General features: G+C 41.7%; 1 protein-coding gene across 2 annotated transcripts; it reads right to left on the reverse strand.

The window, feature by feature from the left end:
* Positions 1–18: 18 nt before the first annotated feature.
* On the reverse strand, positions 19–14,943 carry LOC129852588 (leucine-rich repeat-containing protein 73-like). 2 transcript variants are annotated; one of them, XM_055918284.1, is made up of 6 exons: positions 12,717–14,943; positions 12,220–12,380; positions 11,675–11,809; positions 8,106–8,206; positions 797–995; positions 19–430 (listed from the first exon to the last, which is right to left on the reverse strand). In XM_055918284.1, the coding sequence occupies exons 1-6, from the start codon at positions 13,019–13,021 to the stop codon at positions 360–362; spliced, it is 972 nt and encodes a 323-aa protein (XP_055774259.1). In that variant the 5' UTR covers positions 13,022–14,943; the 3' UTR covers positions 19–359. The 2 variants fall into 2 exon arrangements, with proteins under 2 accessions (XP_055774259.1, XP_055774260.1); XM_055918285.1 differs by having other exon boundaries at positions 11,675–11,797; positions 12,717–14,009.
* Between the last annotated feature and the right edge of the window lie 1,349 nt (positions 14,944–16,292).

Consider the following 16,292-nt stretch of genomic DNA (forward strand, 5'->3'; position numbering starts at 1 on the left):
CAGAAGAAACCAAATGTCTTTAAGAAGATGTAAACAGATTTATTCTGACATCACATCAGACCATCACAACAATCCTATCTAGTCGATCTATCAACAGACTTTCATTGCTTACATAAACCTTTAAATATGAACTATAAATAGACTGTACATAATTAAAATAAATAATTCCCTATAAGACACTTGGTGTGAATGTGTGTGTTAAGGATTTTGTGCCTGCTCCAAAATGTATTCTGTTGCTACAGGTCATGCAAAAAGTGTGATTGATTGCACACTACCAGGTGATACTGCAACTCTATTACGTACAGACTAGCAGAAAGAAAAGAGGTAAAAAAACAAAAAAAGGTAGGAAGGCTGTGGAATCACATCTCAGTCTCAGCCAGTAGGCTCTCACCTAGACCTGACGTCAGCAGGACCATCTGGGGGTGGGAGTCTGCAAAGGGCAGAGACAACGGAAACGAGTTTAGGACTTCTACGACTAGCCTGGTTGCTAGCTCTGTTAGTGCTTTATCCAACTCCTTTGTTCCTTGTAAGGGATGACCACGAGCAAGTTGGCCAAAGCACACACAGATCTGACCATTGGTTGTTCCCCCCCAATTCTACAGATTGATAGTCATCATTTTGAGGTCATCACCTACACCGATGTTTCAGGTTTACAGACGCTTAATTATACTAAATGATTTATTTATAAATCTGCAAGTCTTCAGAACAGAGCGCCCCAGTGGAACTGTCCTGTCTAGAATATGACTAAGATGGGACAGGGAAGGAGAGCATTTTGGTTGGCCAGGTCAGCCCTTACTGCTGTGGGGGATCCACGCGGTTTTCTCCCTGGTGGGGATGGCAGCGCTGCCTCGTGCCTCGCCCTCCTTGTCGTCCTCCTCCTCTCCCTCGGAGAGCAGGTCGGAAATCTGCTGCTGCAGCTCGGGGCTGATGGCGTTCTCAGCCAGGACCAGCACGCGCAGACAGGTGGGGTAGTTCTCCACCATTTCGAGGAAGACCTGAAGGTACAGGGGAGGGAGATTCTGTCATGAAGCACAGACAGGCTACAGTAGGGGTTGATAAGAAAACTTGATGGGTTTGTAGGTGTAGGTAGTTCTGCTTGCCAGTGGGGATTGATATTCCAGGTTATGAACTTACATTTAAGTGGTTTGTTTTTCTTGAATTACTTCCGCACGTAACAAGTCACTGCAATCCAGTGAAGTGCGGTGGCGAGGTGAGCACGGGCTATTATCAAAGCAAGATTTACTCACAAATAAACCTTAATGAAGCCCATGTTCACTATACAACGGAACTCCAACAACCAGTGGCATAGGCTACTAACCTGAAATTGACAAACAATTTTCACCAAATGTAAATACCAATGTAGCCAAAATAAGCAAACGACAGCCTCCGATGGCGGCATAATGCATATCTGACAAAATGACACACTGCTCAACTCGGCCATACAGTACGTCGCTGTAGCATCCACAGTTACAACTGATAGGTGGCCAGTGGCGACACGTCATGCAGGGCAGGTGCATGTTTTTTGGCATTAATACATGTCACATATCAGTTTGCAAACAATGTAAAAAATTAAGCCGCATACAAACATGTTCTCTTTTTTTCGCTTTCTTGAGTAAGGCAGCTCCTAAAATGCAGGTGTTTCAGCCTAGCTCAGCGCTTTCTGTGGAGGTGGGGCAGCCAGACGAAAATGTGGAGCATAGGGGTTGGTAATGTTCTCTAGTTGCGCCGTGATTGGCTCAGTGTTCTGTCACTCATGGGGAGACTACGTCACCGTAAAATCTACGGGTAGAGGTAAAAGATTCCAGCCCCTTGGGTGCTACCATTGATTGACATTAGAAGTGGCCATCCAAGAAGGCTTAAGGTCATTGGCCACAGATAACGTGATTTGACGTAATTTTATATCTACATTAGCTTTGATTGGACTGATCATGTCAACATCATACTTGAAAAATCTTAGCTAGCAGTCATCATTATGAATCAAGTCGACAACCTACTGGCAAATCCTTTTCATATGAAGAGAAATTATGAATAGAAATTATAGATAAAATGTATCGGTGCTCATCGGCCATTGGACATTACAAAAGAAGTTGGAAATCGAAAATTCAACAAGGAGTGGATTGGAAGTAATCAGTGGCTAACTGCAAGCGTTGCAAAGCAATCACTAGCCTGCTATTCAGTGGAGTGGGTGTTTTTAAAAGTCTGGGTTTAAGGGTTTCTTAAAAGGATAAACATTCAACACCATGTGACAGAAAAGGTTGAATACATTGGCCATGCTGTCAGTCCAGCATGACTTCTGCCGTGTTCAAAACAACTGGAAACTAAGGAAATGTGAAATCTCAAACTTCAGTGAGTTCAAGACTACTGGAAACTCGAGCTCCAACTGGGAAAATACATTTTGAACAGTCATCTAACTCGGAATTCCAAGTCGGGAACTCGGGCCTCTTTCTAGAGCTCCGACATTTCTAGAGCTCCGACATATCAAATCACATTTTATTGGTCACATGCAGATGTTATTGCGAGTGCAGCGAAATGCCTGTGCCATAGCTTGTACATATCAATTGTCAGTAGAAATCATATTTGTTTAAGCAAAACAGCCATATCAGCTTTGTTTTTTTTAAAGGCAGTAAATGAGGCTGAATGTACTGTTTTGCTGTCAGACAAGGCTCCGCTGATAGCCAGGTGTAGCAGTGGTAAGGATTCACTCCATGGTGCTGAAAGGAAAGCTCTGTTGGGACTGCTTTATGTAGGACCTAACTGTTTGTGGGCACCGTTTGTCACCGTTATAGAGCAACTAATGTATTGTTTAGTGTTGTGTAGTGGCTTTGCTGGCCAGCATCCCACAAAACACCAGTCTCAACGTCAACAGTGAAGAGGCAACTCCGGGATGCTGGCCTTCTAGGCAGAGTTGCAAAGAAAAAGCCATATCAGAATGGCCAATAAAAAGAAAAGATTAAGATGGGCAAAAAACAGACACTATCCAGAGGAACTCTGCCTAAAAGGCCAGCATCCCGGAGTCGCCTCTTCACTGTTGACATTAAGACTGGTGCGGTTGCGGGTACTATTTAATGAAGATGCCAGTTGAGGACTTGTTAGGTGTCTGTTTCTCAAACTAGACACTCTAATGTAATTGTCCTCTTGCTCAGTTGTGTACCGGGGCCTCCAACTCCTCTTTCTATTCTAGTTAGATCCAGTTTGTGCTGTTCTGTGAAGGGAGTAGTACAGTGGCTTGCGAAAGTATTCATCCCCCTTGGCATTTTTCCTATTTTGTTGCCTTACAACCTGGAAATAAAATATATTTTTGTGGGGTTTGTATCATTTGATTTACACAACATGCCTACCACTATGAAGATGCAAAATATTTTTTATTGTGATACAAACAAGAAATAAGACAAAAAAACAGAACTTGAGCGTGCATAACTATTCACCACCCCAAAGTCAATACTTGTGGAGCCACCTTTTGCAGCAATTACAGCTGCATGTCTCTTGGGGTATGTCTCTATAAGCGTGACACATCTAGCCACTGAGATTTTTGCCCATTCTTCAAGGCAAAACTGCTCCAGCTCCTTCAAGTTGGATGGGTTCTGCTGGTGTACAGCAATCTTTAAGTCATACTACAGTTTCTCAATTGGATTGAGGTCTGGGCTTTGACTAGGCCATTCCAAGACATTTAAATGTTTCCCCTTAAACCACTCAAGTGTTGCTTTAGCAGTATGCTTAGGGTCATTGTCCTGCTGGAAGATGAACCTCCCTCTCAGTCTCAAATCTCTGGAAGACTGAAACAGGTTTCCCTCAACAATTTCTATGTATTTAGCGCCATCCATCATTCCTTCAATTCTGACCAGTTTCCCAGTCCCTGCCGATTAAAAACATGATGCTGCCACCACCATGCTTCACTGTGGGGATGGTGTTCTCGGGGTGATGAGCGGTGTTAAGTTTGTGCCAGATACATTCATTGATGGCCAAAAAGCTACATTTTAGTCTCATTTGAGCAGAGTACCTTCCATGTTTGGGGAGTCTCCCACATGCCTTTTGGTCGAACACCAAACGTGTTTGCTTATTTTCTTCTTTAAGCAATGACTTTTTCTGGCCACTCTTCCATAAAGCCCAGCTCTGTGGAGTTTATGGCTTAAAGTGGTCCTATGGATAGATACTCCAATCTCCGCTGTGGAGCTTTGCAGCTCCTTCAGGTTTATCATTGGTCTCTTTGTTGCCTCTCTGATTAATGCCCTCCTTGGGCGGCCCTCTCTTGGAAGGGTTGCTGTTGTCTCATATTCTTTCCATTTTATAATATAGGATTTAATGGTGCTCCGTGGGATGCTCAAAGTTTTGGATATTTTTTATAACCCAACCCTGATCTGTACTTCTCCACAACTTTGTCCCTGACCTGTTTGGAGAGCTCCTTGGTCTTCATGGTGCCGCTTGCTTGGTGGTGCCCCTTGCTTAGTGATGTTGCAGACTGGGGCCTTTCAGAATAGGTATATATATACTGAGATCATGTGACAGATCATGTGAAACTTAGATTGCACAGGGGTAAACTTTATTTAACTAATTATGGGACTTCTGAAGGTAATTGGTTGCACCAGATCTTATTTAGGGGCTTCATGGCAAAGGGGGTGAATACATATGCACACACCACTTTTCCGTTTTGGATTTTTTGAAACATGTTATTTTTTTCATTTCACATTTTGTGTATGTCCATTACATGAAATCCAAATAAAAATTAATTTTAAATTACAGGTTGTAATGCAACAAAATAGGAAAAACGCCAAGGGGGATGAATACTTTTGCAAGGCACTGTACACAGCGTTGTACAAGATCGTCAGTTTCTTGGCAATTTCTCGCATGGAATAAAATAGCCTTAATTTCTCAGAAAAATAATAGACTGACGAGTTTCAGAAGAAAGTTTCAGAAGACGAGTTTCAGAAGAAAATTGCCAGAAATGATTTGTTTCTGGCCATTTTGAGCCTGTAATCGAACCCACAAATGCTGATGGTCCAGATACTCAACTAATCTAAAGAAGGCCAGTTTTATTGCTTCTTTAAATCAGGACAACTGTTTTCAGCTGTGCTAACAATTGTAAAAGGGTTTTCTAATGATCAATTAGCCTTTTAAAATGATAAACTTGGATTAGCTAACACAACGTGCCATTGGAACACAGGAGTGATGGTTGCTGATAATGGGCCTCTGTACGCCTATGTAGATATTCCATTAAAAATCAGCCGTTTCCAGCTAACATAGTCATTTACAACCTCTACACTGTATTTCTAATCAATTTTATGTTATTTTAATGGACAAAAAAGTGCTTTTCTTTCAAAAACCAGGCCATTTCTAAGTGATCGCAAACTTAAAGTGACCTCAAACTGTTGAACGCTAGTGTACATATAATAAGGTTCTAACAAAATGTTCTTAACAATCAAAATGGCTGAAAAATGCAGTTCTAAACATTAAAAAAATGTCTCATCAAAAATGCATTGTACATTTTGTAACTTTTTTTCATTTAGCAGAAGCTCTTATCTATAGAGACTTATAGAAGGCGCAATTAGGGTTAAGTACCTTGCTCAAGGGCACATTGGCAGATTTTTTCACCCAGTCGCATCGAGATTCTAACCAGCAACCTTTTGGTTACTGGCCCAACACTCTTAACCACTAGACTACCTGACGCAAAAAGATGTCTATTCTCACGATTCAACAGTAACATAACCCACAAATTGCAAAGGAAAATGCATTTTGGCCTACCTTTACTTATAAAGTATGTCCATTAGTCTGGTGAACCTCTCAGTGACAGCATTGTAGAAGTCACAGCAGACGCATCCCCATTCCATTTTCACACCGACACAAAAAGTAATTCCCATTATCCACAATGCAAAAGTAAATGTCTCAGATGTGTAAAAGCCTGGGTAAAAAGTATTAATTGGTAATGACGTTTCTGATAAGTGGACAGTCCAGTACTCACTGTTTGCCTACCCAACAGCTAGCAGAGTTGCCTGTCAAGTCACGATTTGTCACTAGAGCTCCTGAATGCTGCCTCTGTCTGGTCTTAACTTTCACTATAGTAGACGTTCCACTCTTCGAACCCTCCAAACCGTGTGTTCGGGTTGTTTTTGCTAGCTAGCTAGCACAGCATGCACTTTTCACAAACCAACAGCGTTATGGCATTTTGGTACACCAGAATTACATACATTCCAAATGAAACGCTGCATTTGCCTTTCAGCATTGCGTTGCAGAGGCAGTGCGTTCTGTGTGGTGTATACCTTGGATTTATCGAACGTATGGGTCAAACTGTATGTGTTCACGGCTTGGCAGAACTGGTAGCAGAAGGGTAATGTTGAACTTTTGTTGCACACATATACAGATTATGCTGCATACTATTATGCGCAATGACGCTGTCGGTGTGATCAATAACGTTAGGCGATACCCACAACATGTTAAGGCAATACGCCTGCGCAAAATATGAAATCGGCTCAATGCAACGAATTATGCTTCGAACATACCGACAGTGTTTTTGCGCAAAATAGTATGCAGCATCATCTGGACCACACCGAACGCACTGCAACGCTGCAAGGCAAAGGCAGTGTTTCATTGGAAATGAATGCAATTCTGATGTACCAAAATGCCAGAACATTGTCGGTGTGTTCGAAGCATTAAGCTACTTCAAGCTAGGCAGAGCAGTATGCTGGCCCTATCCATTAACAGTGACTGGAGTCAGGAACGGCTGTGGCATAAACAATTTGAATGGCTGGAAATGAAGGCATGAATACCCTGGCGCCTTTCCTGAGATTTTGAGCATAAAAACCACCAGAATCATTGAGAAAATCGTTAGATGAGATAAAATAATTATCATATTTTTAAATAATTGTATTTTTCATTTGGCTTTTCATAACAGCTTTTTTAAATTAGATTATCACAGAGTAAGCACCGCCGGTCCTGCCTAACCTGACTACCCTGCCTGCTTCAATGTCAATACATATATGTATTTATTTGCTCGGATACACAGATTTACTCAGATGTAGTATCTGTCTTAGCTGTGTACAAATAGTTTTTCTTAGTGTGAATTACATGTAAAGCCAATCTCTTTATAAATCAGCTAGCTTTAAACTGGAGAGGGACCAGCTAGAAAACGAATTAAACGTTTTGAAATGGATAAGTTGTCCATAAGGGCAACTATCCGAGATTTGCTATCCGAGATCCTTGGGATTTCCCTACACCATTGAAGTTGAAATGTAAAATGGTTAAGGTTACGGTTTAGGGTAGGGACATCCCAAAGATTCCAGATAGCACTAACCGTACGTAAACCTTGAGCACTTGTCAATAGGCAGTAAACAGGCCACAGCTGGCGAAGTGCTTTGTGGGAGAAGAGTATCGTCCCACAGCTGGGAGTAAGCACATCTTCACTGCAAATGAGATTCAGGGTCATGGATCAATAACAGTGAGAATGTGAGAGGGAGACATGGGGCAAATCTTGATTGCATACTCCTCACGTCCTCTCTCCTCGCCTCCGTCTCAAAACCCATTGGAGGAGCAGGTTGGAAAGGAGGGACCTCAGACTTTCTCATCCAATGGGCTTCATCTCCTAAGAAAGTGGACTGACTTCAAAATTAGACCTTCATAAGAAGAGGTCTCTGCTATGACGACTGTTCAGTTGGGCGATTTGATATGCAGCGGCTTCAATTAGTGGATGTAACTCAGTTAAATCTACAAAATAAGTGGGATGGCAAAATGTAAATGTTTACATTCACATTAAAGATCATTTTTAAAAGGGATTGTAAGAGGGTAGGTAAAAAGCTAACTGATTAACATTTCTGAAAATAAATGAAAGTCCATCAAAAACGATATCTTTCAACTGATGATTGGCATGAGTATTACTGGAAAATGGCACCACATTTAAGGGTCATTGAACATTAATTAGGTAGTGAGGAACGTAAACCAGATCATTTAGAGTGAAAAAAAAAGAGTATAACTCCCCTAATATAATGAGTTTTAAGTCATAATGAAACTACATCAGATTTCTTCTCACTGTCTTTGTAAATGTTTTTCCACACACTCTGTGGTGCTGATGACGTTGCTCTGGTGGTGGTGATGTTGGTGATGTTGATGATGTTACAGACCTGTGCTGACTGATTTGTGAGTCCTGTTCCCTCCAGATCCAACACCTCCAGAGTTCTGCTGGACGCCACAGCCACTGCTAGCATACCTGCAATCTGGTCCCCTGGAACCCCAACACAACCAAAACATGAGTGAGTTCAGAAGGTGAGTCTGTCGATTGAGCATTACAGAAAGCTGATTGATGTGTTTGTTGTCATTGACCCTGAACGACAGATTTGGACCGGACACAGATTAGTAATTGCATAATCAGTTAATTTATTCCTAAAGCATGAAGCAGATAAAGTATACACTATGTTTCGGCTTTCACCTTTATCAGGCATATGTACATCATTTCAACATGATACCTATTGTAGCAACCATAACTCAACACCTAGCGACCTCATGAAGGGGTTTGGATATCTTGGCGTAATGGCTAAGGTTGTTGGGTTGACAGTAGCTAGAGCCGGGTTCGAGTCCCGTATTCCGTACATTGGTGTCAGAAGTGGGATGGTTTCGATTAGTTTATTAGGATACCCATGCACATGCAGCAGCTACTCTTCCTGGGGTCCACATAAAACACATGATAAAGTACAGAACAGTAATAGACAAAAACAACATAAGATATTACATTTAATTCAAAATAACAACATTGGCTCAAACGCATTAAGAAAGAAAGAAATTACACAAATTAACTTTTAACAAGGCTCACCTTTTAATTGAAATGCATTCCAGGTGACTACATCATGAAGCTGGTTGAGAGAATGCCAAGAGTGTGCAAAGCTGTCATCAAGGCAAAGGGTTGCTACTTTGAAGAATCTCAAATGTGAAATATATTTTGATTTGTTTTTACACTTTTTTGGTTACTACATGGTATTTAATAGTTTTGATGTCTTCAGTATTATTCTACAATGTAGAAAATAGTCAAAAATAAAGAAAAGCCCTTGAATGAGTAGGTGTGCCCAAACTTTTGACTGGTACTGTAAATATTAGGAGGAGCAATGTCAGAGTGGCATTGACTAAAATACAGTATATACTAATGAAATGTATATATATATTCATATTGTTATATACAGTACAGTTAAATTAGATCTTTAGAAAGAGGAGCGGCTATGATAAAATATCAGTTTTTTTTAAGCTAAACTTGCTTTTTGCCTGAGTATCCTCTGGTGGCAGACCATTCCAGGATGACATGGCTCTATACATAAGAGTGACGCATTAAAAGTGTTTTTGGTTTGGGTATTGTAAAGAACCCCATAGTGGCATGTCTGGTGGGGTATGTAAATCTGTTTGAAGTGTATGCAAATAGATTATACAAGTGGTTAGGCATTTTCAACACAAAAATGTTTCTTAAAAAGACTAACAAAAATAGTATATTTCTCCTAAACCAGGAAAGACTATCATGCATGTTGTTGATGTTAGTTGTGTGTGTGTGTAGTTAAGGGCAAGGAGTGCTGCTTTGTTTTGAGCCAGCTGAAGCTTTGCCAGGTCTTTCTTTGCTGCACATGACCATATTACCAGCAGAAGCGGTGCGCGGGTAAAATCACTGGGCAAAAAAGCTATTTTACAACCTTTGTTGTAATAATTGTGTTGTTTGCTCTATAACCCACTCGTTCATACACCACCGTGATATACAATAAGGCAGTGACAACAAAAAGAAAACAGTGACAAAACCCGGAGAGAAACATCTGTCCGGTGAAGTCCACAAAGCAAATATTTAATGTGACCAACAGTTATATCACCTGCAGCATTGTCAAGCATGTTAATGTTTGACAGTTTACTCATCAACTACTGATTTAGAACCGCAGAGTTACCGCAAGTCAGCACAAAGACAACAGGCGCACTGCCTCCGCTATTCCATTACCATTTAAACATCATCGAATCAACAAGGCTATAAATGTTTAGTTTAATACACTGAAAACAAACTTAAATATACCAAAACCAGGGGCGCAACTTTGGTTTTAGAAGTGGGGGGGGGGGGGGCATAATTATTTTTTTCCCCTAGTTGGATAAACACTCCAAACAGCCTAACCGACCATTCGGAGGCCTCCGCATGGTCATAAAGCACACCATTGCCTCATTTTGTATTACATTTCAATGATAAAACTGTGGGGGACAAAAATGTCATTTCAGAATTTTTGGGGGACATGTCCCCCCCGTCCCTAGTGGAAGTTGCGCCCCTGCCAAAAACGATTTAGTCCAATCAATGTTGCTAAATATCATGTGGCTGTCCATGCTAATGATTTCCGTCTGTATGTGCACGCGCAAGTATAACAAAAAACGTTGACACCTACTTGTAGTCTAGTTGAATGCTCTCTTTCATGTTGGCAAAACGGTCTATGGCTCTGTCATACAGTACACTTTCAGTTTGTGTTGTCCAAGGCTGCCGAGCTACAATGCTTGCTAGCCAAACTTCCTCGCATGAGCAACAAAGTCCAAATCCCCATTCCATCCATGGCTAAGGAAAGGGGCGATTTAGCGAGCTAGCTACTGCAGGACATCAACACATACAGAACCTCTCCCCATCTTCGTCAAAATATGACTTGACCATGATACTGACCATCCTATGTTACTCCTAGTTCAGCTTCTTCAACGTGTTCAATGGTCACATCCTTTGTGCACAATTCCAGTTGAGGTTTAGCTCTAAGAGAATGTTTTGAACCAAATACTATGCTTTTGGTTTTAGATGTATTTAAGATCAGTTCATTGTTTATTACAATATATCAAATGGTGCCCGTGAGGCCATTCGAGAGGCGGTTCACGTGAGGGACTTGGTATAGAAAATAGTAGGGACACGCTCTCCCAAAGAAAGGGGGTAGTGTAACCACCTTAACCCAACACCTAGCGACATCGTAGAGGGATTCGGATCTCATGGCTTAACAGCTAAGGTGTTGGGTTGGCAGTAGCCAAACTCGGGGTTGAGTCCTGGTTGGGCCAAGTAATTAGGAATGTCCTTGACGACCCATATTTCAGATGGATGAAATGGAATCTGAACGTTTTACCCTGTATACTTGCTCCAAAATGACCATAGACGTATAATTCTGTATCAAGTGTGCCCTCTAAAATTATATCTAAACTTAAAATGGGGACAACATGACTGCGTTCACACAGGCAGCCCAATTGTGATATTTTTCCCACTAATTTGTCTTTTGACCAATCAAATCAGAATTGGGCTGCCTTTGTAAACACAGCCTATGTTCCTAAAATGACCTCCTTTCCTATTTCTCTGTAGTGCAAGCAGCCAGGGGGTTGTCATGGAGACACCTGAATAAAAATAATAAAAAATGGTAATGCAGGAGGCAACTGGCCCATAAAATGGACGTCTTTGGTATCTCAGGTGTGTTTCACCTCTGAAAAAGTCCCATTACACAAAAGTTATTTTTTACAATACTTGAAGTTCGCAAAAGTTAATATTGATTATCCAAACTTAACTGAGATGCAAATCTTTTTATGGCAACACTTGTGGTTGAGTGCAATATTCATAAAAAAAAAAATGTTAATAAGAATCTGATTCCTTTTAAGCTGATTCCATATTAAGAAACTCACCGATATAAAGTAAAGTAATTGGTTTTGTGTCCTGGTGATTGGTTCTTACCCAGGGGGTTGTAGTCCAGGTTGAGGACTCGGAGCTGGGAGCTGTGGGCCACAGCGATGGCCAGGCGGGCCCATCCCTTGGTTGTGATGCTGGGGTTCGCACTAAGAGTCAGCTCTCTAAGCCCTGTGGGACAGGCTGTCCATCACCATCAAATGACCATCAACTGAGTATAGGCAGAGCCAGCATATAACCATATATTATAAGTATTATACTCCATTATCGTGTAACTTGAGTCTAATTGTTAACACTAGATGCTTCAGAAATCACTCATAAGCAAATGTCATGCTACACAAAGGACGGCAAAAGACCATTGTGACAGATCTATGTCGTGTTCAATAACAACTTTATGAATGTTCTATAAACCCTTTATGAGTTGTACTTTTGTCTGGACTGTATTTTCTATCATCAAAAAATGTGTTTCCCCACACACGCACTTAGAGAGGACTTCTACACTAGCCATTTTGTTTCCAACCACTGTACCCCAGCAGGCCAGGTTCAGAGTCTGACAGCCCAGTAACAGTGAGAGCAGTGTCGAGTGACTGTACCTGATTTGGCCCCATCTGGAGGCAGCATGCCACAGACTAGCCGCAGTGCCTCATCCCCCAGCATACAGTCCCCCAGGTCCAGAGACACCAGTGAAGGGTGAGTGGACAATGCAGTGTTGAGTGTGACCAATCCTGCATCTAGGAGGGGGCTTCCATGGAGACTGTGGCATAGGAGAGATGGGAGGAGAGAGAAATGCAGAATTTCAGTCAATACAAAAGTTCCAATGAAGACCATCCAATTAATTCACCTTTCAATCTGGATAAGGCATCATCAAATTGACATCAACTTGAGTTCATGCTCATGTGCATAATCATGGTAATTAGGGTCAGGTCCCCCATTTAATGTCATGGAGAGCTTTTACTGGATCACAAATTGAGGGACCCATACTGATTACAATTAGTTAATAGACTACAGTAGCCATATCAACCACTAACACCAACCAATCAATCAGTCAGCCCGACACACCTTATTCATTGTGATCTACGAGGCTACTTACAAAAGGGTCTGGATCGATCTGTTTGTCTTGAGTGCATCTGCGAGATGCTTGGTTCGGCTGATGGTGGAGACCACGCCGAGGTTCATGTTGAGTTGCGCCAGTGAGTGAGACTCTGCCACACCACGACACACCCGTCCAAAGTCACGGTCCGAAAGCTGACATCCCCTGATAGACAGAAGCCTCACACTGTTCTCTTTCAGGCTGTCACAAATATCCTTGATCTCAGCTCCCGACAGTGTCTCTCCCGTTATTTGAATAGAACCTGGTAGCATTTTGGTAAATGTGTCTACTAGGCTACATGACATTCAATGGTTGTGCCCAGCTAAGAAATACGTGCATTTTAAGCATAGGCATACAACTATCCAACGTCGGTAGGCTGTTAAATAACATCTCAAACTCAATATGCTATTCTTTAGGATATACGATATTTACCACAAATCTGCATGGCTCTCAGTGTTGCAGCTTGTTTAATTGAACATTTCTTATTAACCTATGGATAGGGGAAAAGCACGCAAGGTGGGTTATCTGAAGTTAAATCGATCATAAACCCCATGCGCTGTTTCAAGCCCTGACATCATAACCTACTGCTACAATGTAGCTAAATACTTAGCGATTCTTCTTCTGTACCCCGCAGGCCATGGATTGATACATTCGTCGATACATACTAGACACGTTCAAATAAAATATCATGTGCCGTTTTCCAGGTCCTCATGCATAACAAACGGTTTGCGTTCCTGTCATGTTTAGAGCTTCGGTTTATAGCGCTGAAGCGAATGCGATCGTTTGTTTGCCACGGTTGCAGTTATCGGGTTATGCACACATCTCGATGTCATCAGAAACGGCATTGCAATAGTGACTGTCACATGTTGTTCTCAATTAGCTTCCTATACTAATGCAGTCTTCCTCATCCAGGGCGCGTGCGCGCACCCTCTTCCCCGAAGCGTCTGTGTGGCTGCAGTGACCTCAGGAAATATTGCAGGGCTGAGCAAACGTTTCTCCAGAAGGAAAAATGCAAGTCGAGGGCAAAGATGGCCGTGGTCTCAATACAGTATGGCTATGGCTATTGCTATTGATCACGTGCAGTGCTGGTCTGCCCTGCCCAAATACATCACCTGGCTGTCTATACCACACCCAAAGCCCTTGGTCTTTACATTGGATTTCCTCAAATTAGTGCGTAATGTAACATGATTACCAAATAGATAGGCATGTTATAAAACTTTTCCCAATTAAAAAGTTTAGAAATATTACCAGAATTATTACACTACATTGTGTTTTTACTTTAGCAGTAAAAGTACCTCAATAGGCCTATAATAAACTCTCATGAGAACCGTAACTTTCCATTGCACTGTTCTCTGGGTCAAACACACAATGGCCCCTTAAATAATATATATGCAATGGATTACTGAATAAGCCAAGCCTGCTCCACCTCATTGACAGTCACCCAGGTTGAGGTCGTGGAAGTGGAGTATTGAGACCCTCCCACTGTGCCACTCTCATGTCTCCTTGCAGAGCCACATCCCACAGCTCCCCTAGTGAGAGGAAAGTGAAAACGGAGAACTAATGGAGGGCATTGCTATGCTGCATCCAAGTCTCCATTGTTCAATGTTGGAAACAATTCACCTTGCCATAACCCATTTATTTATACATTCTACAGTCAAACACAGAATTTAATTTCTCTGAACAGTTGATGTTGAGATGTGTCTGTTACTTGAACTCTGTGAAGCATTTATTTGGGCTGCAATTTCTGAGGCTGGTAACTCTAATGAACTTATCCTCTGCAGAAGAGGTCACTCTGGGGCTGCATTCCAAACACTTAAGACACACCCTCTCCCCTCAAACTAAGTGGACACTTCTGAGCAGCATACCACCCTGCATACCACTGCTGGCTTGCTTCTGAAGCTAAGCAGGGTTGGTCCTGGTCCGTCCCTGGATGGGAGACCAGATGCTGCTGGAAGTGGTGTTGGAGGGCCAGTAGGAGGCACTCTTTCCTCTGGTCTAAAAACTATCCCAATGCCCCAGCGCAGTGATAGGGGACACTGCCCTGTGTAGGGTGCCGTCTTTCGGATGGGACGTTAAACGGGTGTCCTGACTCTCTGAGGTCATTAAAGATCCCACGGCACTTATCGTAAGAGTAGGGGTGTTAACCCCGGTGTCCTGGCTAAATTCCCAATCTGGCCCTCAAACCATCATGGTCACCTAATAATCCCCAGTTTACAATTGGCTCATTCATCCCCCTCCTCTCCCCTGTAACTACTCCCCAGGTCGTTGCTGCAAATGACAACATGTTCTCAGTCAACTTACCTGGTAAAATAACGGTAAAATAAATAAATAAATAAAAATGACGTATCATGATGTCTAACGAGTATACACTTGCAGGGCAAGTGTATGCCCGGAAATTGGTCCCTCGATCATCCCGCAAAGATTGTGTTTTCAGCCAACGGTATCTTGTGGGTGCTTTATATGATTGCATGTCTACTTAAATTAAATATATAATTACTAATATATGCCTACTGTATGATAGCGAGCAAATTAATTATCTAACTGACCTTAGCCTGCCTAGTTGGAACTTCTGAAGATGGAAAATGTTTTATTTCTACAATTTCCAAAAACGAACCAAACAAAAACATCATTATTTTTACGAGACGTGTTTGTGCCGTTATGTGCATTAGTGGCACTATTTCTAACTTATTTATATTTGTTTTTACTTACACTTGTATGTTGACTCCATATTGACGTTGAGGTTTTAAGTTTTGGCTGACTTTTCTTAGCCGATGTACAATCATCGCAAATTGAATTATGGGGCGTTTCAGGCCCCGAAGTGAACATAATTATACACTCGCAAACTCCATTAAAAACGAGGGCTGAGGGGCTTACGTTGCATACTTCCCTTGCTTGGACTGACGACAAATATGGCCGTGGGGATTCCCCCAAGGGCATAAGGTGAGAGTAAGTGGAGGAGGGTTTCTTTTAAGAGTTTGAAACGCAGCCTGGGTCTTCCTTTCCTGTGGCGGTCCTCATGAGACCCAGTTTCATCAAAGCACTTGATGGTTTTTGCAACTGCACTTGAAGAAACTTTTAAGTTCTTGACATTTCCAGATTGACTGACCTTCATGTCTTAAAGTATTGATGGACTGTCATTTCTCTTTGCTTATTTGAGCTGTTCTTGCTATAAAATGGACTTAGCCCTATTTGGTAAAAGACCATCTTCTGTAAACCACCCCTACCTTGTCACAACGCAACTGATTGGCTCAAACGCATTAAGAAGGAAATAAATTACACAAATTAACTTTTAACAAGGCACACCTGTTCATTGAAATGCATTCAAGGTGACTACCTCACCTGGAATGAGTGTGCAAAGCTGTCATCTTGGTGGCTAGTTTGAAGAATATCAAATATATTTTGATTTGTTTAATACTTTTTTGGTTACTACATGATTCCATGTGTTATTTCATAGTGTTAATGTCTCCACTGTTATTCTACAATGTATAAAATAGCAAAAATAAAGAAAAACCCTTGAATGAGTAGGTGTGTCCAAACTTTTGACTGGTACTGTATATATTTCTTAATTCGATTATT

This window comes from Salvelinus fontinalis, chromosome 1 (genome assembly GCF_029448725.1).
Source record: "Salvelinus fontinalis isolate EN_2023a chromosome 1, ASM2944872v1, whole genome shotgun sequence".
In the NCBI taxonomy this organism is placed as follows: domain Eukaryota; kingdom Metazoa; phylum Chordata; class Actinopteri; order Salmoniformes; family Salmonidae; genus Salvelinus; species Salvelinus fontinalis.

Excerpts from the sequence above, each read along its gene's own strand:
- LOC129852588 (XM_055918284.1), bottom strand. The coding sequence starts at position 13,021 with ATGTCATGTAGCCTAGTAGACACATTTACCAAAATGCTACCAGGTTCT. Across the intron at positions 12,381-12,716 it reads AGATCGATCCAGACCCTTTT|TCTCCATGGAAGCCCCCTCC; the intron begins GTAAGTAGCCTC and ends CCTATGCCACAG. Across the intron at positions 11,810-12,219 it reads TCCAGATGGGGCCAAATCAG|CCTGTCCCACAGGGCTTAGA; the intron begins GTACAGTCACTC and ends GGTGATGGACAG.